The sequence below is a fragment of the Neolamprologus brichardi genome, chromosome 20 (genome assembly GCF_056152115.1).
Source record: "Neolamprologus brichardi isolate AB-2024 chromosome 20, ASM5615211v1, whole genome shotgun sequence".
Taxonomy (NCBI): domain Eukaryota; kingdom Metazoa; phylum Chordata; class Actinopteri; order Cichliformes; family Cichlidae; genus Neolamprologus; species Neolamprologus brichardi.
Window position 1 is genome coordinate 3625225 of NC_142123.1, and position 23261 is coordinate 3648485.

Below are 23261 nucleotides of genomic sequence, written 5' to 3' on the forward strand. Positions count from 1 at the left end.
TAAAACTACTTAAAATAAATTCTGAAACAGCAAACTGGCTACTACTATGTGCCCTCAGCCGGTTGTATCAGTGACCCTTGGGTATTCCTAGTCTATAGATGATGAAAAGCCTTCTCCAGATGGCCTGTGCTTTCTCCTCTCATGGCGTGATGGAATGAAAAGATCAGCTAATTAAGCAAAGTCCCATATCCATGTGAAAGAACCGTGAGAGCCCTCGGGGAGTGGAGCCGCATGCAAATCAGTCCCCTGTGCTTTGAATGGTGTCCAGTGCAACAAAACATCACAGCAAGCTATAAACCTTTCATTTCCACAGCACTCAGACACTCTAAAAAATCCAAAGTCATGACAGAGAAGAATAAACAAACATGCATATTTTGCAGTGTTGGGGAATTTTTATTCATACAAAACAGCTCTGTTGAAAATGTTCATCTCAGCAGTTGCATAATGGTCTTTACAAAGGACAGAATCAGGCTTAACTGATATCTCATGCTCATTTGATCTAATTTGGAAAAAAAAAATAGTATAATTAGCATAGAAAAACATTTTTTTTAAAAAAATCCAGACTCAGAGCTCAGTGCGAGCTTTCTCTATTATTTCACTTCCCAATCAGAAAAGAACTGTGACTGACTTTATGGAAGTACACTATATTGCCAAAAGTAGTCACTCATTCATATTCAGTCTAGGTGTTTCAATCACTTGTGTGATAAAATCAAGAACCTAGGCACGCAGACTGCTTGTACAAACATTTGTGAAAGAATGGGTTGCTCTCAGGAGCTCAGTGAATTCCAGCTTGGTACAGTGATAGGATGCCACCTGTGCAACAAGTCCACTTGTGGAATTTCCTCATTACTAAATATTCAACAGTCGGCTGTTAGTGGTATTACAACAAATTGGAGGACATTTGGGAATGAAAGCAACTCAGGTAGGTCATTTAAAAATCACAAGGACGGGGTCAACGGATGATGAGGTGCAAAGTGCGCAGAGGTCAGCAACTTTCTGCAGTCGATCTCTCCAGACTTCTTGTGGCCTTCAGAGTAGCTCAAGAACAGTCTGTAGAGAGCTTCATGAAATGGGTCTCTATGGCCGAGCACCTGCATCCAAGCATCACGTAACCAAGCACGAGCGTTAGGTACAGTGGTGTGAAGCGCACCGCCACTGGACTCTACAGCAGTACTGACCTGTTCTCTGGACTGGCAAATCACGCTTGAGTCTGGGTTTGCTAGTTGCCAGGAGAACAGTACTTGTCTGACAGCACTGTGCCAAGTATAAAGTTCGGTAGTGGAAGATTATATATGTGAGGCTGTTTTTCAGGAGTTGAGCTTGACTCCTTAGTTACAGTGAAGAAACTCTTAATGCTTCTGCATACCAATTCATTTTGGACAATTTCATGTTCCCAATTTTCTGTGGGAACTTGACCGACCTGCACAGAGTCCTGATCTCAATCTGACAGAACACCTTTGAGATGAATTAGAGTGGAGAGTGTGAACCAGGCTTTCTCATCCAACTAATGATGGGCCGCCTCACAAATACCCTTCTGGAAGAATGGTCAAAAATTCCCACAAACACATTCCTAAACCTTGTGGAAAGCCTTCTTACATGAGTTGAGTCTGTTGTAGCTGCAAAGGGTGGGCTGAGATCATATTAAACACTACGGATTAAGAATGGGATGTCACTCAAGTTCCTATGCATGTGAAAGCAGACAAGAGAGTACTTTTGGCAAAATAGTGTATTTCTGGATTACATGTTAGCCTGGTATGAGTGATTGCTTACACAAAATGTGATAACTCAAAGTACATTGTGAAGAAACGTAAAGCAAAATGGTGTATGGGGGATGCAGCTCTGTAGACTGTGAACATCCAGATTTAGGGCCACTATGGTGAGATGCTGCAGGGGCTGATGGGAGAGCCTCAGGGCCTCACTGCTCAAACGTCTGTGTGCGCCTCAGGTTGTCCTTCACACGGACAAACTCTGGGATCTTCTGCTGACTCTCTCGCTGCCTGATCTCCTCCTGCTCGTACTGTTGGGGGGAAGGACATCAGTTTATCCCAACAAAGTTAAAGAGAAAGCCTGAGAAGAGCCAGGTTGTATTCTGTTAGTATTTTGTGAAATTCCCTCTCAGTTATGTGCCCCTTACCTCTTGCAGTTTCTGCTGCCTCTTGCGGAGCTCCATCTCCAGGTCTGAGGGCTGTCGTTGTGCCATCTCCGCCTCCTTGTGCAGCTCCAGTCTGCGCTGCTCCAACACTCGCTTCAGCTCCGGTTTCTCCTCCAGCAGCAGACCCCTTCAAAGTCAGAGCTACAGTTTTACCGACACATGCAAACACAAAATTCCTGCCAATCTCTGTTTCAGTGGGTGACGACTTTAAGACCACAGAGTAAAAGGAGTTTTCGGCGTACCGTTTATGGCTGAGCATCAGCTCTCGGTGCAGGTTATGATAGCTCGGCGCTTCTGTTGAGGAGCCGTTGAGTTTCTTCTGCTCACTGCTGCTGTCACCTGTGGATGGACCAACTCAAAATTTCTTCTTAAAGCTCATAAATGTGGAAAAAAAACCCAAGTTTGACTCTACCGTGTTATTAACTATCACATGGTAACAGAATGTCCTCATAGTTTTGATTGTTGGAGATACAGAATTGTAACATTTAATCGAAGTGTCATTGAAGATGTCATTTTAAACACAGAATACACTGCTTCATTCACCCGGCAGTACTGATGGATGAAGCTACTTCATATAAAAGATGATTATTTCTAGCTAATTCTAATCCTACTATAACGACTATATATTTGACTGATAGCAATATTTGATTGGTAACATATACACGATTCTGCTATCGATCAAATCTAATCTATCATTCAACATTTGTGCTTTAAACTACCTTTTTTGAGAAGCCCATATCCCAGTTTCTGTGAAATGTCATGTGCAGTCAAACAAGAGAAAAAGAAAAAACGAAGCTCTTTGTTAGTGATTTCACAAGTTAATTACTTTGCATGTGAACACTGATGCACACAGCCTGGTTTGTCAAAACACCTTTGTTGTGATCGTCCCTTCATTTGACAGAGGGTATAATTAGCTAAAGGCTAAAAAAGACGGTGCCTGCTGTGCTGCTTAAGTACGTGAGCTTTGTTTAATGAAGGTGACATAACAGCTCTGCCAGTCTGTCAGAGAGGTAGTTATGCAGTTTTGGTGTGGGGCAGAGAGCTTTATTTGTAGTGGCAAATAAAATGATGTAACCACACAGAGTCAGGCCACTTACAGTGGAAGGGAAACCTGGTTGTAACACAATCGTTTACTTCTGCCACACCCACTGAAACCGGATAGCCAGGAGACACAGATTACAGTGACCAGGGAGCAGATGGCAGATGCTGTTATGACTCGCGTTTCTCAGGCAAAGTCAGGCAAGCCAATAAGACCAAGACGCTGACATAAACAAGTCCAACAGCTGAAATATGATCCCAAACTCTGTATTTGGTATTGTGCCTTTTACTATTCCTGCTGTAGTTATAAGCCTCCAGATTCAGGGCCTTCTTGGGCCCCTGCAGGGGAGATAACCAGTCAGGTGTAAGGCCTGATGAAAGCCATTGTTCCAATTAAGGCCTGAAGGTTTCAGATGGATTACAGGAAGCTCTCACCTACTTGCAGAAATGCTCTGAAGTGTCAGAAGTTAGCTTGATGATGCCGCTCTGTGATACTAAGCAATCTGTCTGTTGGACTGAATCAGTCAAAAGATACGTTTTTTGACCATTAATCATTATAATGTTGCTGTCAGATTAAAAGACTTTATTCTTCTTAGGAAGTTCAACACAGCTGCCTTGTATCTTCACGCTGTTTGTTCTTATGTAAAACCATCCAGGCTCCAAGATGACCTTGTTATGTAATCACTTCAGATGTGACTTTGATCAAAGATTGAACAGCAATGTTTTGACATTGCAATAATGTTATATCAAATGTTCAAATCAGCTCACTGATCAGAACAATTTGGACTTCGAGACAGCATTTAAATGCCCATCATGGAGCTAAAATATGCACAATGAATTTTGTGTTTAAAACACATAAAAATGCAGAAAAGTCTTTAATGAAAACAGACATTGTGCTAACATATATAGTTTCATAATAACAGAGATTAAAAATAACTATAATGAACTTGTTGAGTATTCGTGTCAATAATATTTAATCTGCAATAATAAGATTCTGTAAGAAGGCACAGTTTATATATTTGTGGTCAAAGTGTCCATCATATGAAAAGTTACATAACATCTACATACTTTAATCACAATAAACTTTGACTGTAAGCCCACTGAAGCAACACATGTGGTCTGACCAAAGGTGAACTAAACCTTTGACAGATGGACATCAGACCAGACACTGATCTCTCACTCACTAGACGGCGGCAGCGCTGCAAGTAAACAGCTAGAAAACTCACTTTTTTTACAGCTGACCCCTCCATGGTAGGATGGTGGAGGCCCACTGTCTTGTGCCCAGCAGCAGCGTTCCTGTTTTAGTCCATTGCTAAAAGAATTGCACGTCCTCACTCCGTCGGTCAATCGTCTTTTTCCTTGCTGCATCCAAGGCCAGCATGTTGTTGATGACAGATCCACAGACTCAATGTGCCATCTAGCAGTAGTCAATAGTGGTAGTAGACACTGAAATCTTATTACGCCATTCTAGATTACTTCACAACCCCCACAGGGCATAGGATGTTAGATTAGGTAATTGCCGCTGACACAAATGCAGCTTAAAACCAACCTAACACGGTACTATTACCAGTCGACTCCTCTTCCTCCCAGCCCATTAGCACTGACAGAGAGTCCAGCAACAAAGGTCTTCAAAGAAACATAATATGGTGATGGTTGTCACAGTTTGGGGACTGAGACGATCATAGAAAACCCAAGTACAACCGGAAATGTCCTGCCCAAAACTTTGTGAATGTTTACTGGTTAGATCTATAAGAAACTGGTACTGGTAAATAAACTGGTACAGATATCAAAATGTGCAAGAAGACTGTGTGAATGCATTGTTATTTGTTGTTTGTGAATGACTGTGTCTTCACTCTCATACAGGTTTGTGCCACTGTGCTCACATCTTTACATCTTCAATCATGCGCTGATGTATTTGTACTTTAAATTCCCTTTATTTGTAGCAGTTAGGGAGGTTTGAATGTTTTACTAAAAAACAATACTGACTAAACACTTTATTCAGGTTAGACTTATGACGATACACACATACATCACACTGCATGTATTTAAGTGTGTATCAGTGTACGTATAGTCACAACACAGTCTTTTCTTAATCAGTTCTGAGGACACAAAGACTACCACATGCTGTATCCATTTCTGTGGTTTTCAGCTTACAAATACCCTACAAAAATAGTTATTTTGTATTTATTTATAATTGTTAGGTCCATTATAGTTATGTTAAATGTATCTGTGGCATAAACACTAAACAAGAACAAGAAAGATTAATTCTTGTTGTATAAATACAAGCTGAAATGTCATCTGGTGGGGTTTAGTCTACATACTTTACATATCTATATGTAACAGTGTATATATATATATATATATATATATATATATATATATATATATATATATATATATATATATATTAAAATAAATCTTTATTCTTATTATATTCTGCTGGCTCATAAAAACACACAGAATTTGCCAAAGGGAACAATTAGAAAGTATTCTATTACATAACATAATATAAGACCAACAAAAACAGGAGGAAGTAAGAAAATGCAAGAACAAAATGAAATATATTTTAAACTTATTTTACATAACTCTATCTCTCTCTCTCTCTCTCTTTACCATTACTTCCTTTTACCATCCCATCATGGATGGTAAAAGGAAATAATGGTAAAAGGAAGTAATTTATGGGATCAACCATCCAAAGCAACAGAGAGGTGAAGAAGAGAGTGCAGAGAGGGTCGAGTGTTGGGGATTTCTGACAGAAGCAAAGCAGAGTGAGTGAAAGGGAAGGTTTACAAGATGGTAGTGAGAGAAGATCATGGGACTAACAAAAAAAGACAGGAGGCCTAGTTGATAATGTTAATGTTTTCACTGAGAGTGACCAGGATGGAAATGATTAGAAATAAATAACATCAGTGGAACAACTCAGGCTGAGAGCTTTGGAAACAATTTTAGAGATGGTTTGGGCATGTGCTGAGGGGGACAGTGGATGAAAGACAGAAGACGATGAATATAGAGCTAGGGGCAGGGTAAGAGGGACGCAGGTGATCTGCTGTGGTGATCCCAGAAGAAGATGAAGACCTTTTAACACTTAAAAAGCTTTACCTACATTTGAATTTATTCAATGGAATATATTTGGGGATTTAGGTGATGGTTTCATAATTTTGTTTTATGTATATTATGTTACTACTGGTGGCCACGTGATGTCGCTAAATAATCGTCGGAGTCGATGTCCCATAATCCCATGCGGCTTTTGGCTTTAAACCGGAAGCGGAAGCTCCGTCTTCCTCATAGTTTGAATGGCTTGTGAGTGAGTGGTTGTGTGTTTGAGTGAGTGCGTGAATGATGTGTGAGTGTGTCGTGTCTGTGTTCATTTTAAAAACCTACACACTGATCTTATTTGATCCGGTCTGAGGTGGCTCTGCTCTGACCGGAGATGATAGGAAACGCGCTTGCGAGCCTTTGTGGCGATGTGCAGCCGGCAGAAACTTTCAGGGCCTCCACGCTCCGTGCCGTGGTTAGAGGTGATGAATTGATCAGATATACTAGCTCTGTGAGAGTTTGAGTTCATCTCAAACTTCGCAGTGGTCAATGAGTACAGAAGCGATTCTGATCTAACCACAGCAGGAGGAACCGTGGAGGAACACGACCTAAAGAAACTGCTGCTCGTCTCATACTGCTTATTGTAACGGTTAAAACGAGCTCAGACAGGCTTCGGACTGTGAAAATACCAGGAAAGCAAGGCTTACCAAACGCTCGTTTTCCTGGTAAAAACAGCTAGGTGTGTTAGTCCTAAAGTTACTTCTTCAGTCAAAAGCACTTTTCCTCCCTTAAAGCGACCGATTCAAAGGGAAAGGGGGAGAGTGGGAACAGAGCTATACGGGATTAATTCAATCACGTAATGAAGATCATTTAAGGGCTGACTTCTGTTGTATTTATTTTCAAAGATTGACTGTACAAGCTTTAATTGTTTTTCCAAAAAGAAATAAAACGGGTTTGGCTTTAAATATTTACATTTACAAATATTAAATAAACTCTATCCAAAGAGTTGAACTTTCTGACCTTGTTTAAAAAAAATACAATTTAATTTCCTTCAACGTCCATGGTTCTCCAGACCTGCAGCCAGCTCAACAGCTACACTGAGTCACAGTCAAGAGATAAGATCATCCAAATCCTCAGAAATGTTATCACCGCCCATTTCTGTTTTTGACCTGTGGAAATGTTAATTTAAAAAACCCATTAGGCGCTTTTCGAATTTTCAGAATGTTCCACTTTGGCCATAATTTATATTTTAGGACTTAATGAATCAAATCTAAAACCTTCATAACAATTGTTTTTAAACTCTCGCACTCTTCGCACTAATCCATCATACTAATCTTCCCTGGACCAGTATCAGTTTGCATTTCAGGGGAAACTGGTCAACATAGATACACATAGACACATAGATAGGTATAATAACATTTAAAACTCCCCATAACTGAACTGCGAACTTCATTAGAAATCTTTCTTATTAACGCTAACACAACATGCATCACCCGCACGTGTTAAATTATGTTTTCGAGTATTTTCTACTCTCCTTTTATTTTCTAATATAGTATGTTATCATTTGGAAATCAAACATTTTAGGTGCATGCTGTACGTTTGTTATTGTATGGGTAAAATTCATATCTCGCGATAGCTTTAGCGCTGTGGTCGCCTTTGTGTATACACGTGATCTTTTTGGTCCAACCGGCTTTCAGCAGCAACTCGGCAAAGCGCGCGAGGTGTCTGTCAGCGTGCGTGAACGTGCCTGGTTGTCTTGTGTGTTCCCTTCCCTGTTGGGGTCACCATGGCCGAACCCAGCAAACGGCAGAGGCTCAGTCACATTAACAGCAGCTCACAAACTTCGAGTAAAAGCTTATCGAGCATTTTCACGGACAGTCAGGACGAAGGACTCGAGGGGGAGGGTCGATTTGTGGAGGGATCCATACTTCGGATCACCATGAAGAACTTCCTGTAAGTTGCTGCTCCTCAGTTGTCAGCGGTCAACGTCTGTAAACTGAAACTACCGGAACACCCCGATTTACCTGCTGATAGTTACAGCCAGATGACCTAGATAGCATATATGCTAACATTTTGCCACCAGTTTGCGATTAAAAGTTAAACACGAGCAGGTCGTAGACCCACTGATGGAAGCTGCTACAGACCGACTATATGGTCCAGCAGCTACAGTTAAGTCCAAATGAGGTATTTTAGTGAGCTTTCCTATCTAATTGTACGATTTAAGGGGTCACATTCAAGGCGGGTGTTAAAATAGATATATTAAAGAAGGGGTTCGCCATGAAGAACCCGTTATCAGAATCAGAAAGGGTTTTATTGCCAAATGTTGAGCAGGTTTACAACATTAGGAAATTGCTGCGGTACTTAGTGCAAACATACTGTCATATAACGCTTAAATAGACATAAAAATAAGAATAAGAATTAAAAGTGCTAAGTAGATAGATATATACATGAGTGCAGGTGGTGATCAGTGCAAACAAGGAATGATGCAGTGATCATTGCGTCTGTTTCCATTGCTTTCTACTTCAAAGGGATGAGAATCACAGGCAGCTCTAGCTTAAAGCAAAGTGCCAAATCCAGCCAGTCAATATAAATCCTGTACCCTCAGTCTTATAAATTCTGTATAAAAAGGCGGTGGAGCTTAACAGCGAGTTACATGCATCCCCTTTTTTCAGTCTGTTTCTAAACCATGTTCACACTCAGAGATGATAAGTAGATATTGATAACCTGTTCAGAGCTTCTTTTCCACTCAGAAAACTAACCAAGAGTCAGTTACTGGTATAACTTCTCATCTTACTGTCATCCATACCTGCCTGTAAGGTTTTTTTTAAATGAAACTAAGTAAACATCCATTGTTATACAGACTATTCTACATTTATTAACTAGTTTATCTGTAATACATATTTGTATTATTGTCAACCAGCCTCCAAAATTGCAGTAACTGTGCAGGAATAAGACTGGTTGTAAATAAGTATTTCACTGTGAGTCTGCCTGTCACAAATGTTTAAGCAGTATAACCAGATGAACAGGTACCGTATGTAAACTTCAGGTCTCACTAACAGACAGCCATTGGAAGTGTAAGATAGCAGTATTGGCACTTTTACGCTATTACATTCATTTGTACTGTTAGTGTAGATTGCAATTATTTTAGGCGAGATGGAGCATCTTTGCTCTAAAACACTGCAGGAAACCCCTGAATGTCTACCTTGTACTCACAGGACGTACGACTACTCTGTGGTGCATCCTGGACCTAATCTGAACATGATTGTCGGGGCCAATGGTACTGGAAAGTCCAGCATTGTGTGTGCCATCTGTCTGTGTCTGGCTGGCAAGACAGCTGTTCTTGGCAGAGGTGATAAGGTAAGCCACAGAGCAATGCAAGTCATTGATTGATGCACAAACTTATTTTGGATTTGTTTTCTTTTTAAAAGACCAGCAAATAAACATAATGTTAGCAGACTGGAAAAACAAGCTGTATGTGGTGATAAGCACGCCTCTATGAAAACCTTTCATTGCTCTTCATTGCAGCGCATGTACTGTTGTTTCTCATCTCCCTGCCCCTTTATCAGTCAAAATATGATACTTTGAACTGAGCTCACATACAGATACTGCATTTGTTGATGATGATTATTGAATGGTGCTTTGTTTTTTTTAAAGGTTGGGCTCTATGTCAAGCGTGGTTGCAAAAAAGGCCATGTTGAAATTGAACTGTAAGTTATGTGAAATACATTCCACACGCTACATTACTCTACTGCTCCGTTAGCATTACATGTTTTCAGAAATTCTTCATGAATCTTTTCAGAGAAGAAGTTTGAATTCTGAACCCTCATCTTTTCAAAAAATGAAATGAAAATTTGCCAGAAGTTGTTACATCACCTGCGTTATTATGTTCAGCATAGTGATATGACTCTAAACGCTAGCCTTTGTTTTTGTTTTTGAAGGTACAAAAGAGGTGGTAATGTGGTGATTTTTAGAGAGATACATGCGGAGAACAATCAGTCTCTGTGGATGTTGAATGATCGGCAGTGCAGCCAGAAGGCGGTGGAAGAGGAAGTCAAAGCTTTGCGCATCCAAGTCAGCAACCTCTGTCAGTTTCTACCTCAGGTATGTTTATGCCTCTGCAACATAAAGCTGCACAGATGCAAAAATATACAGTTTCATCACTGTTTTAGTGGCTTTTTTTCCCTACGCAGGAAAAAGTGGGCGAGTTTGCCAAGATGTCCAAAATAGAGTTGCTGGAAGCAACCGAGAAGTCAGTGGGCCCACCAGAGATGTATGAATACCACTGTGAGCTCAAAAACTTCCGCAATAAAGAACGAGAACTGGAGGTAAGCTCAAAGCCAGCGATCCAACAGGCAAAGTTTGATGTGGTAGAAATAAGAAAAAACTGCAACAAAATTCATTCATGTTTGTTTTTTAAGTTGTCCTCCTCTTAAAGACATGTAACGGCAACATGGCTCTTTGCTTCTCCGTAGAACGTTGTGAAGGAGAAAGCAAGCTTCCTGGAGAAAGCCAAGCAGCGAAATGAAAGGAATAAACACGATGTAAACCGTTACTACGAAAAAAAGAGGCATCTGGATGTAATCGAGTTGCTCGAGAAGAAGAAACCATGGGTGGTGAGTGAAGAGAAATGAGCACAGCGCACATGTGGAGAGAGAAATTGAATTAACTGCGTAAGCTGTTTCTGTTTCCTTGTGATATTAGGAGTACGAGACCACCCGTAAGGAACTTGAGGGTGTGAAGAAGGAGCGCGACGAGGCCAAAAAGCAGCTTTCAAGCCTGAAGCAGACCCAGGCGCCCATGGTGAAGAAGATCCAACAGATTGACGAGCAGCTGAAGCCAACGGAGGCACAGATAAAGGCTAAGGTGACAAATCAAAGGCTGGTGCTCTGTAACAGGTCCAGTTTCACGAGCAGATGCAGGGATACGTTATTTTTTTTCTAAATTTATTCAATTGAATTTAGAATCCGTTTTAAAGTCCTTTTATTGGTTTTTAAATCTCTAAATGGTCTGGCACCTGTTTATTTGTCTGACTTGTCGAAGCCCCACGTCCCCATTTGTTCCCTTTGGTCAGCTGAGCTGTTGCTGCTTTCGGTCCCAAAGTCACGGCTGAAACTTAGAGGAGACCGTAGCTGCTGGGTGACCTCTCGTTTGGAGCTCTACTTGGCTCTTTCCAGGAGGGTGGCACGGTTCCCCCCCTTTTTGGTGGTCCTCCTCGGGTCCTCGTACTCTGGGGCCTCTGGATGTCTGGCGCCTGGATCTCCTCCATACCTGCTTCATACCCTGGGGGACGGGGCTATGGCTCCCCACACTCCCTAGCAGATCGTTACACGGAGAAACCTTTGGAATACAAGCATGCTGATGCACACAGGTGTGCACACAGGTGTGCACAGACGCGGACTACACCTTTCTTGGCTGCTGCCTCAAAGCACATTGTGCGCTGTCTATCTTGCGTGCTGCACAATAGCGTTTAATGTTTAGTATCTACTCTTATCTACTGCTAGCTAGTTTATTGTGATGGTGCTGTTTTATTATGTTGCTCTTTTTTTGTTTGCTTTCTCTTCTGTTTTTTTTTCTCCATACAGGTGATCCAGGTGTTTTGTTTGTTTTTCTTTCTTTCTTTCCTCCCCCCTTTCTCACCGTCTCTTCTCCCCTCTGGTTTTCTTTCTCTCCCTCTCTTTCTTTCATTCTTTCTCCCTGTCCTGTCCCCCAGTCATGTCTGTCCCGTTTGTAGCAACCGAAAATAAAATAAATTCATAATTATAATAAAGGTCAATCAAATGGACCAATATGGCAAGGCCATGATGATCCACTTGGTAAAATAAATCCACTTGGCATCTTTCTTGGCCTTAAGACAACAATTCCGATGGCTAAAGATCCAAACGGGACAACAAAAAAAAAAAGAAAAAAGAGGAGACCGAGCGTTCTCTGTTGCAGCGCCGATGCTTTGGAATAACCTTCCTCTCCATATTAGACAGGCTACATCAGTGCCAGTTTTTAAGTCTTTATTAAAAACCTGTTTTTATTCCCTGGCTTTTAACTCTGTGGGTAACTGACTCTTTTTTAAATTAATTTTATTGCTATGTCTGGTTTCTGCTATCTTATTACTATATGCATATTTGTATTGTACAGCACTTTGGTCTACCAGGTGTGTTTTTAAAGTGCTATATAAATAAATGATGATGGTTTTGTAGTAGAGGAACTCTGAATTAGAGACTGTAAAATAAGTTCATATTGCAATTTCAGTTCACAAGTCCTGTAATGATGGTGGTGAAGACGAGGTTGTTGTTTTTCAGACTGCTGCCATCAAAGAAGCCTCCCTGAAGTGCAAACAGAAACAAGATCAGCTGGATCGAAAAAACAAAGAGGTGCGGCTGTGTTTTTTTATTTTTTTTTATTTTAACACTCCTGGTTTTACATTTGGTACAGACTAAATTAATAAAACGTTGTGCTTTTTATCTTTGTACTTAATTGACATAAAGCAGACTTTTGTTAATACACGACTGCTCTCTCCACTCCTCTCTGCAGATCGACGATATTAAACAAAAATTCAGACTTAAGCAGATGGAGGAGGAAGACCACCAGAAGCGAATCAGCAACACCAGAAGAACCATCGAAGACCTGAAGGCGGAGCTCGCCAAAGTTGGCGACCAGCCGGACGTAACCCCGCGCATCAACGCCGTCAACGCTGATCTGAGGCGCATTCAGGAGGAGAGAGCCAAGATCGAAGGGGAGAAGGGCGACCTGCGCAGGGAGAAGGACAACCTTTGTGCTGAATCTAGAAGTGAGCTTCCCAAAACAATTTGCATAAACAAAGATGACTTCTTTTTTTTTTGGTGCACATTTCGCTGACAAAAGCACATTATGTGCAACAGATTTACACGTAGAATCTATTCATTTTCTTTATCAGTGTTGGAGAAGAAGCTCAATGACATGAACAACATGATGAATGCCAAAGAGGAGAAGCTGCGAGGACGTCACAGGGACACACACGCTGCCCTCCAGTGGCTCAGACAGAACAAGCAACTCTTTCGTGGAAACGTCCACGAGCCCATGATGCTGGTGGTGAGTTTCACTGAACTGTGACAGGACGTGCTGCACGTAAACCGCTCTCTGTAGCATTTAGAAGCTAAATAGAACATTATATATATAGTATATACATTGGTTGAATGTGCAGTAGTAGCAGTAAGCAGGTGAATTCTGTACATTAATAAGAATAGACATCTGACTATTTTAATTCAATTCAATTCAATTTTATTTGTATAGCGCCAAATCACAACAAAAGTCGCCTCAAGGCGCTTCATAGATACAGAGAAAAACCCAACAATCATATGACCCCCTATGAGCAGCACTTTGGCGACAGTGGGAAGGAAAAACTCCCTTTTAACAGGAAGAAACCTCCGGCAGAACCAGGCTCAGGGAGGGGCGGGGCCATCTGCTGCGACTGGTTGGGGTGAGAGAAGGAAGACAGGATAAAAGACATGATGTGGAAGAGAGACAGAGGTTAATAACAGATATGATTCAACACAGAGAGGTCTGTTAATACATAGTGAGTGAGAAAGGTGACTGGAAAGGAAAAACTCAATGCATCATGGGAATCCCCCGGCAGCCTACATCTATTGCAGCATAACTAAGGGAGGATTCAGGGTCACCTGGTCCAGCCCTAACTATATGCTTTAGCAAAAAGGAAAGTTTTAAGCCTAATCTTAAAAGTAGAGATAGTGTCTGTCTCCTGAATCCAAACTGGAAGCTGGTTCTACAGAAGAGGGGCCTGAAAACTGAAGGCTCTGCCTCCCATTCTACTTTTAAATACTCTAGGAACAACAAGTAGGCCTGCAGAGCGAGAGCGAAGTGCTCTAATAGGGTGATATGGTACTACAAGGTCATTAAGATAAGATGGGGCCTGATTATTTAAGACCTTGTATGTGAGGAGCAGGATTTTGAATTAAATTCTGGATTTAACAGGAAGCCAATGAAGGGAAGCCAAAACAGGATTTTTACAGAATAGACAATATAAACATATTTAAAATTAAAGGAATTTGGAATGTACATTGTGCCTGGGTTTAGAGTGACTGGAAGAGAGTCCTGTCTCAGTCAATTATAGATGATGTGAGAGGGCGGGTGTGTGTGTTTAGGGCCTGGATGGCTTGGGGATAGAAGCTCCTCTTGAGTCTCTCTGTCCTTGCCCGGATGATGCGGAACCTTCTACCAGATTGCAGAAGTTGGAACAGTTTGTTGCCAGGATGGGACGGGTCCTTCAGTATCTGCTCTAGTACGGCATCTCCTGGTATAGGTGTCCTGAAGCGGGGGGAGAGCAATCCTGCAGCAGCATTCTGCTGTACGGATCACTCTCTGGAGAGCTTTTTGGTCCTTCACACAGCTGTTCCCAAACCACGATGTCATGTTCTGTGTGAGGATGCTCTCCACAGCGCCTGTATAGAAGATCCTGAGGATCTTTGGAGAGACCCTGAACTTCCTCAGTTGTCGTAGGTGATACAGGCGCTGCCTAGCCTTCTTGGTCTGGACCTGAATGTGGGCAGACCATGTCAGGTCTGAGGAGATGTGGACACCAAGATACTTGAAGGACTGCACCCTCTCCACTGGAGCTCCATTGATGATAATGGGCTTGTAGTCTCTGTGCTGACTCCTTCTGAAGTCCACCACCAGCTCCTTGGTCTTTTTGGTCAACAACTTTTTTTTCTCGGTCAACAGCCCTAAATTATAGAAGTGAAAAAAAAAAACCCAGACAAACTGATGAGATCAGGTTCTGATTTAACAAACAACTCGTATCTGAAAGCATTTAAATCCCATGATTCTTTCTCCACGTTTAATGATGAATTTCAGTTTCTGTTTTCCAGTTGAGAAAAGCCACGTATTAAATGATCATATACTGCTTATAAATGGTTCAAGAGGGGTGGGTGATATAGCCTCAAAATTACATCATGATATTTCACAGATGTTATAAAAAACTGAATAATGTTTATCAGTGATTGCAGCTTGCACTCAGCTGAATTTATTAGTATAAACAAAATGAAATATATTTTCATTTCTTTTTTTCCAACAAGCTGCTGTCGATGCTGGCAGACTAGCTCCTTCAGATCATGACTCCATTGCCACAGGGTGCCAGCAGCATTATTGTGCAATAGTAGTGACACAGCATTATCTACAGTGACACCCAAAGTAGCCTATGTGGTGCTTTTCATGAAAATTCTTAAACGTTATTTTTAGTTTTCTGATAAGAGACAAAAACAATAAAAACGTTCCCCACACCCAGCCCCTGAGATTACAGCTACAAGAGACAAAGAAAAAGAAAACCCCACTAGGGTGGATATTCATACGACGAACATAGTACAGATGAATGGGGTGGGCTTCTCCTTTACTCACAATCAGTTTAAATGTACCACAATACAAACAATGGATGCATTTATGGCTGTTTTTAACATATTCAATGACGACTAAGTCACTCAAAAGTTTCACAGAGAGTTCACTCTGTTCTACCTCACTTTTCACAAACCTGGGAGTCAAAGTGGACTGTGATCTGAAGTTTGATAATCAAATTAAGGCAGTGGTAAAATCAAGCTTCTCTCACCTCAGGCAGCTGGCAAAAATAAAGCCAATTCTTTCACAGCAGCACTTTGAGACAGTGATCCACGCCTTTGTTAGCACTCGGCTGGATTACTGTAATGCACTTTATATTGGGGTCAGCACATCATGTATTACTCATCTACAGAGGGTGCAAAATGCCGCAGCTCGTCTTTTAACTGGCACTCGAAGGTTTGAGCACATTTCCCCTGTTTTAGCTTCACTTCATTGGCTGCCCATTTCTTTTAGGATTCATTTTAAAATTCTTTTATTTACTTTTAAAGCTCTCCATGGCCTAGCCCCATCTTATCTCTCTGAGCTGCTACAGCCTTATTCACCCACCCGCTCTCTCAGGTCAGCTGATCAGCTGCTCCTGAAGATACCCAGGACCTGGCGTAAACTTAGAGGAGATCATGCTTTTGCTGTAGCAGCTCCAAAACTGTGGAACGAGCTTCCTTTAGAGATCAGACAGGCCAGTTCTTTACCTGTTTTTAAGTCACTCTTGAAAACCCAACTCTTTACCTTGGCCTTTGACACCACGTGAGATGTTGGTTTTTTATTTTTTATCTTGTTTTTAGGTGATTCAATGCTGTTTTATCTTGTTCTTGTTTTAACATAGGGCTGTTTTAATTTTATGTGTTTTATTTATTTATTTTGCTGTTTTCTGTTATTCTATTGTTTTAACTTATTTTCTGTACAGCACTTTGTTGCTGTGCTGGGTATTTTAAAGTGCTTTATAAATAAAATTGGATTGGATTGAATTCCTAACTGCAGCATAGAAAGTATTTTTCTAAGTACTCTCTGAGTTACTCTGAAGATGGAGAGGTAATGCAGTGATTCTGCAACAATGGCAGGGCCTCAAAAATGTTCTTCCAAGTACTGTTCAATTGTTGGCAGTGCCAAAACACGTGAACTGGTGTAGCTGGGCCTTGATGGGAGGGTAAGCATGTTGCCTAACACTAGTGTGTGTGTTTATCATTTGAATATTGTATACAAGGTACAACTTTAAATTGGCTCAGGCACTATTTAGTGCAAAAGAGGAAGAATGAACACACCCTATTCAGTGTTGCCAGAACTCCCAGTTCAGTGATTAGGGCTAAAATGGGATTCTGGTTATGGCATAAGTTATAATGTAGCTCTGACACAGAAGTATAATTCAGGTGTAACTTCACTAATGTCTTAGTGATCCTCTGGTGTTTGACTGAAGTGGTGAAACAAGTTTCTTTCCACCTTCAGCGGGAACAGTTTTCTTAGTGTTGTGCTCTGCTGGAGTTTGTTGTAGTAGCTCCTTTTTTAGCTGCTGAATCACCATCAGAGTGGCACGAGGTGTGATGAGACACTTTTCCATCGCTTAAAAATTCCTAACTGGCATTATATCAGATGATATGATACCGAACCACCCTACCAAACACCAAACACATTGCATCTCACAGGATAAACGAAGACTTCCTTGTTAAGTGTTTGGATTGGTTTACTTTTGTTAACTCGCTCTCTATTTTACAGATCAATGTGAAGGATCACCGCTTTGCTAAGTATGTGGAGAACCACATCTCATTCCACGACCTGCGTGCGTTCGTTTTCCAGAGGAAAGACGACATGGAGAAGTTTATGATCGAGGTCAGAGTGCTGCAGGCTGCCGATGTCGCCTGCTTGGAGGAAAATATTTCATCCGATTAGAAATGTTAGTGAAGCTAATGATGTGTTTGATCTGCGGTGACCCTCAGGTCCGTGACAAGATGAACTTGAAGGTGAACTCCATCTGTGCTCCGGAGGAGTCATGTTCTAAACGACCGCCATCCCGAAATATTGAGTCCCTGAGGTGAGAGAAAATAAATTTAGTTCAGTTTTTTAAAAATCAATACAGTATTATTATTTTTGTCGTTGTTGTTCTTTTTCATCCTGATGTATCCGTGCATCTGTTGCATCTTTTTACTTCTTCTTACTGGCTTTCAGGCGTTTTGGGTTCTTCACCTACCTCCGAGAGATGTTTGACGCCCCCGATGAGGTCATGAGTTACCTCTGTCACCAGTACAGGGTGCATGACGTGCCAGTGGGCAACGAGCGAACCAAATCCATGATTAAAACGGTATGCTTGTCTTCAAAAAAAAAGCTTCTTAATGTAAACGAATAAAACCCCACATTGTTCTCCTTAACATCAAAATCTCCTGGGAGTCCGTCGCTTTTAACTTTGCTTGTATTTATTGCTTTTGTGAAGGAAAGATTTTGACACTGACCCCGATCTGTCTTGCTCAGGTGATTGAGGAGCCCTACCTCAAGGTGCTGTACACGACAGAGGAGAGGTACACTGTCAAAAGGTCCTTTTACTCAAACAAGATAAGCACCAGCAACTCTGCGGTGCACCCGTCCCAGTACCTCACCATCACTGTGGATGCTGAGGAGAAACGGCAGCTAGAGCAGCAGATGAAGGTAGGAAACCGTTGTGTGAAGAGAGCTGGAACGACAGCAGCACCTCGAGACATTTCAGTTTATTATATTGCTTAAAGTCCGTGTAGAGCAGTAATAAATGTGCGCTTTGAGTTTGTCATGTAACAGAAAAATGTGCTTTAAACCACTCAAGGATTAACAAAATTCACCAAGTGTATAAGATTAGGTTTTAAAATTGTTAATAAATGTGCTCTGAAACACTGAGGGGCATGTCCGATCGAGGGGTTGATTGCTTGAGTGTTAGGCAATTTGGACAATGAGCCGGGTTTGTTTTAAGGGGGAAATTACCAAAAACCCTTCATGCAAAACTGATGAAAAAAAGTTTTGTGTGTAACTGCACACTTTAGTAAAACTTAGGCGACCTACTTTTCACTTGTTTTCTGCAAACTTTTTTTAAACATGTGCTTTATTCTCCTGCGCGACCAGTCCTGTGAGTCAAAGCTGCGAGACATCGACGAGCGGATGAAGGCCTTGCAGAAGGAAGCCGTCGCACTGGACCGCCGTGACAATGAGCTGTTGGCAGAGAAGAAGAGTCTCTCTGAACTAAAGGGGAAAAAACGACAACTGGAGCAGAAAATTAGTACCAAACAGGACAGGTAAGCTTCATTTAAAGGCTTAACAGTCATATGTCTTAAATGATCTCTGCGCAGAGGCATCAGCTTGGTTATGAGATTTCAAAAACTCATCTGTTTCTTCCTCTGTGTTTAGTCTGAAGCAGATGGAGCAGAATATTATTGACCTGACAAAGATTGAGGAGGAGACTAAAAAGAAAATTGCAGCTGTAAATGCTGAGAAAGTGACCGTAGTGACTGCATTCATGGCCCAAATGAAGGTAAGGGAACCTGATTGCATTGCTTGTGTTAGCTGTGGTAGAATGGCATTAAGCCCTTCTCTGTTTTTATATCATCTTTATAGCAGATACTATTGAAAACATCTACGATTTAATAATTTCACGATTGCATTTTTTCTATTCACTTGTCTGCATGACCTTCAGCTGAGGGCCAAGCTGACGATGGAGAAGGTGCATCTGGCGTTGGAGACGGTGGGGCTGACGGCAGAGAAGAACAAACTGGAGAATGACTGCAGAGAAGGTGCCTCTGAGCTGAGGACCACCGATGTAAGTATTTAGATGGGGAGCTTGCTCGTCTGAGGATCGGGAGGTTTTGTATCGCAGATTTATGCTTACTTGTCACGTTTGTTTTTTATTAAGCAAAAATGCAGCCGTCTGGAGCAGAGAAAGGTGCAGCTGACAGACCAATGCAAAGGGCTGTTGAAGAGAGCAAAGGCAATGTGTAAGATGCAGCCTGATCAGTCATTACCCGAAGACCTGCGTAATGTGAGTGTTCTTCACAGTTTTATGTGTAAAATATTACCCTTATAATATATTCTAATCTCTGCAGTGAAGCTCCTCAGAGCCTAAAATTCAAATGAGTCCACAGCTCTTTTTTTTTTGTTAAATCAGGCTTTCAGCAAGCTCCCCGACACACTGGATGAGGTCGATGCCATGCTGAATGAGGAGCGCTCCAGAGCCGAGTGCTTCACTGGCCTCAGTGAAAATGTAAGGGCGCATAGAAATCAGGTTTTCATTTATGCTGCGGGACTTCTGTCTTCAGCGTGGTCGTAACTTAAGTAAGAAAGCAGTTTGGAAATGTTAATAAGCGTGCATTAGAACAGGGATGTCAAATAAGTTCCTCTTTCTTTCAGGAGAAAGAACTTTCACTAGACATTTAGAAAAGAAAAAGAAGCAACAGTATTTCTTATTTTTCTACATAATAAGGAAATGCTGCTGTAGTAAATTAAACAAATATCAGCATGATTTAAATTGTAAGCTTGTTTGTTTTTGTAACTGTCCAGTGGGCCGGATTGGAATCTTTGCTGGGCTGATACTGACCCCCGGGCCTTATGTTTTACACCCCTGCATTAGACCTTAAAAATGCCCTTTTGTTCAGACAATTAGTTTTATTTTCACTTAACAGTTTATTCCATTTATGTTCTTATTTGAAATATTAAATATAAATATATACAAATATTGAACCTCTCTTGACTTGAAAGGTTGTCGATGAGTACAACAGGAGAGAGCAGGAGATTAAACAAATGGAGAAAGAGCTGGAAGAGAAGAGCAACGCGCTGAACGCCTACCGACAGAACATATCTGAGGCGAGTGATGACCTGGTTTCACAGGAATTGTCCAGTTTATCATTTGTTTTGTGACAGAATGGCTCTTGGGTTGTAATGATGTGTATATTTGGACTTTTTTTCTTCTGTGTCACAGGCTAAGGAACGCTGGCTTAATCCTCTGAAACATCTGGTTGAACAGATAAACGAGAAGTTCAGTGCTTTCTTTCGCTCCATGCAGTGTGCAGGAGAAGTCGATCTGCATTCAGAGAATGAGGTAATCGTCACAGCACACTGCTGAGGTAGAGGTCTCCCTTTGCATCACCTTTAACCACTTATGATTGAGCACAAGTTCATTGAAAACTGAATTTTGAATAGATTTGGTAGGCTGTTTAACTGAGGGAAATATTCAACTGTATCTATATTTTTAACGGATGCATTAAAAATATAGATACAGTTGCTTTAGGGTTGCCAGAGGGTTGCCTTATTATTTTTCACATCACATTTCTTCATAATTCAGCATGAATTTAGTTTAACTGAATATATTAGTGTCCTCTAGACTTAAAAAATTAAACTTAAATTGTCCAGTTTATCAGTGGTAGGTCAGTTATCTCTCATGCGGTCGTACTCGCATCAATTCAGTAGATTTATTGATGATTAAATATCACTCGTAAAAATCGTATCCACTTTTTTGTGAGTGGATAAGACTTTTATGAGTGTCTTTAGAAACAAAAAAAAAAGAATACTGGGTCTTTCCACTGCAGGAGGAGTACGACAAGTACGGGATCCGCATCCGGGTGAAGTTTCACGCCACCACCCAGCTCCACGAGCTGACGCCTTACCATCAGAGTGGAGGAGAGCGCAGCGTCTCCACCATGCTTTACCTCATGGCCTTGCAGGAGCTCAACCGCTGTCCCTTCAGAGTGGTGGATGAGATCAATCAGGTAGTTCTTACACACAGTCTCAACAGTGCGACCGTAACAAAGGTGCACGAGCTGCAGGTAGTGTAATTATTAGGGAAACCCAGGTACGAGTTTCTCTTTACTGTTATGATTTGTAGGCACATTTTCTTCTTTTCCTGCACACATTTATTTATGTGCAAACCACTTCACACAGACAGATTTGAAAAGAGCTCAGCTTATGTGCCGCTGCTTTCATGAAATTAACATTTTAACAACTTTAATAAATAGAACTCAGATCACGCCGACAGGCATTCACACAACAGTAGTCATCAATTGCCTTTATTAAAGAGTCTGAGCCCACCTGTTTCTTTATGCAGGGAATGGATCCTGTAAATGAAAGAAGAGTCTTTGACATTGTGGTCCGCACAGCCTGCAAAGAAACAACGTCCCAGTACTTCTTCATAACACCTAAAGTAAGTGTTCTATGTTCATGCAGACTGCCTGACTGGAAGTCCCAGTGGTACCAAGGAGCTGTTTATGTGCCACTTTATGCCAAATAGTCAGACTGTTTGGACTAAAGTATTGGGCTGCATCACTTCATCTTTGAGTCAGATTGCCACAGGTATAGAAAATCAAGCACTTAGCCATACAAATGTTTGTATGACCAATAATAGTATGCCACCAAATTTCAACTGTAATGGGTATTTACTTGCTACTTCATTAGGGAATAAGTTAGCTACCACAGCCATGAAGTGGCAGACCACTTGCAGGTACATAGCAGATTTGCCCATAATGCTCACAGTCACCAACACTCTGCTGACTCAATAACCACAGAGCTCCAAACCTCCTCTGACATTAACATCAGCATGAAATCTGTGAACCGGGAGCTTCCTGACTGAGCAGTGCTTCTATCCATATCGCGTATCTCCCTCAAAGTTTGGGATCCTGAAATAAATATGGATGTTGGACTGAAAAAACTAATAATAGTGCTGCTCTCCAACAGATCTTCATGTAAACAGTCGATTGTTGGCTAATACGTTTTTTATTTTATTTAATCTTGAAATGTTTTTTTGTAGCACGTTGTAGGCAGCACGGTGGCACGGTGGTTAGCACTGTTGCCGCACAGCAAGAAGGTCCTGAGTTCAATTCCACCTTTCTGTCTTTCTGTGTGGAGTTTGCATGTTCTCCCCGTGTTTGCGTGGGTTCCCTCCGGGTGCTCTGGCTTCCTCCCACCGTCCAAAGTGGGGATAAGTTAATTGGATAATCCAAATTGTCACTAGTCACTACTGTGAATGTGCGAATGAATGTGAGTGCGAATGGTTGTCTGTCCCTGTGTGTTGGCCCTGCGACAGACTGGCGACCTGTCCAGGGTGTACCCCGCCTCTCGCCCTATGACAGCTGGGATAGGCTCCAGCGCCCCCCGCGACCCTGAAAAGGATAAGCGGAAGCGAACGGATGGATGTTTTTTTGTTTTATACGAATGCACGACAGCCCTGTGCTCTTAATTTCTTCCTGCTGTGTTTTCCTACAGCTGCTGCAGAATCTTACGTATGCCGAGGAGATGACCATCCTTTGCATCCATAACGGCCCCCACATGCTCTCCCCCAACCAGTGGGACGAGAGGGCTTTCGTCAGACGGTGTCTTGAAAGAAAAGCCAGGGCATGAGGCCCCTGGAATGACCTGTTCTCCTCGAAACTCTTTTAAAAAGAATTATTGGGTGTATTTTTTCACTTAATGTTCAGAATCCTTAATCTGCCATTTGTGCAGTTTTTTGTTTTTGTTTTAATTGTATTTGGCATCTTTAAATCGGATTAAGAGAAAAGTGTCCACACACACATAATATCTGTCATTAGTTTTCATCATTTGCACATTTTCTTATTTATGCAGCCAATATCTTGTGTCATATGTGTCTTTAACAGTTGGCTCGTGTTTATATATTTGAATAAAATGTTCTGCTGTTTCTCTGCTATACTGGTCTTTAATGCTCACTTTA

At 41.5% G+C, this 23261-nt stretch overlaps 2 protein-coding genes and 1 non-coding gene across 4 annotated transcripts; 2 read left to right on the forward strand and 1 right to left on the reverse strand.

Moving 5' to 3' along the window:
- Positions 1-372: 372 nt before the first annotated feature.
- zgc:195245 (protein FAM107B) lies at positions 373-4611 on the reverse strand. 2 transcript variants are annotated; one of them, XM_006785587.2, is made up of 5 exons: positions 4417-4536; positions 2872-2899; positions 2395-2491; positions 2135-2279; positions 373-2017 (listed from the first exon to the last, which is right to left on the reverse strand). In XM_006785587.2, the coding sequence occupies exons 1-5, from the start codon at positions 4438-4440 to the stop codon at positions 1916-1918; spliced, it is 396 nt and encodes a 131-aa protein (XP_006785650.1). In that variant the 5' UTR covers positions 4441-4536; the 3' UTR covers positions 373-1915. The 2 variants fall into 2 exon arrangements, with proteins under 2 accessions (XP_006785650.1, XP_035761556.1); XM_035905663.2 differs by lacking the exon at positions 2872-2899 and having other exon boundaries at positions 4417-4611.
- Positions 4612-6467: 1856 nt separating this feature from the next.
- On the forward strand, positions 6468-6802 carry LOC118453873 (small Cajal body-specific RNA 2). The gene has a single exon (XR_004843477.2).
- Positions 6803-7919: 1117 nt separating this feature from the next.
- smc5 (structural maintenance of chromosomes 5) lies at positions 7920-23237 on the forward strand. The gene is made up of 24 exons (XM_087833439.1): positions 7920-8179; positions 9442-9583; positions 9881-9933; positions 10165-10327; positions 10417-10551; positions 10699-10839; positions 10928-11089; positions 12520-12591; positions 12752-13007; positions 13134-13288; positions 17309-17422; positions 17530-17624; positions 17759-17891; positions 18059-18232; positions 18677-18846; positions 18959-19082; positions 19245-19367; positions 19461-19586; positions 19713-19808; positions 20303-20407; positions 20523-20642; positions 21130-21309; positions 21645-21740; positions 22799-23237. Exons 1-24 carry the CDS (start codon positions 8013-8015, stop codon positions 22931-22933), a joined length of 3237 nt encoding a protein of 1078 aa, XP_087689565.1. The 5' UTR covers positions 7920-8012; the 3' UTR covers positions 22934-23237.
- The last annotated feature ends 24 nt before the right edge of the window (positions 23238-23261 follow it).

Coding starts and splice junctions, on each gene's coding strand:
- smc5 (XM_087833439.1), top strand. CDS start 8,013: ATGGCCGAACCCAGCAAACGGCAGAGGCTCAGTCACATTAACAGCAGC. Junction 9,584..9,880: donor TTCTTGGCAGAGGTGATAAG/GTAAGCCACAGA, acceptor TTTTTTTTAAAG/GTTGGGCTCTATGTCAAGCG. Junction 21,741..22,798: donor ACTTCTTCATAACACCTAAA/GTAAGTGTTCTA, acceptor GTTTTCCTACAG/CTGCTGCAGAATCTTACGTA.
- zgc:195245 (XM_035905663.2), bottom strand. CDS start 4,558: ATGCAGCAAGGAAAAAGACGATTGACCGACGGAGTGAGGACGTGCAAT. Junction 2,492..4,416: donor AGGGGTCAGCTGTAAAAAAA/GTGAGTTTTCTA, acceptor GTCCATCCACAG/GTGACAGCAGCAGTGAGCAG. Junction 2,280..2,394: donor CTGATGCTCAGCCATAAACG/GTACGCCGAAAA, acceptor CTGACTTTGAAG/GGGTCTGCTGCTGGAGGAGA.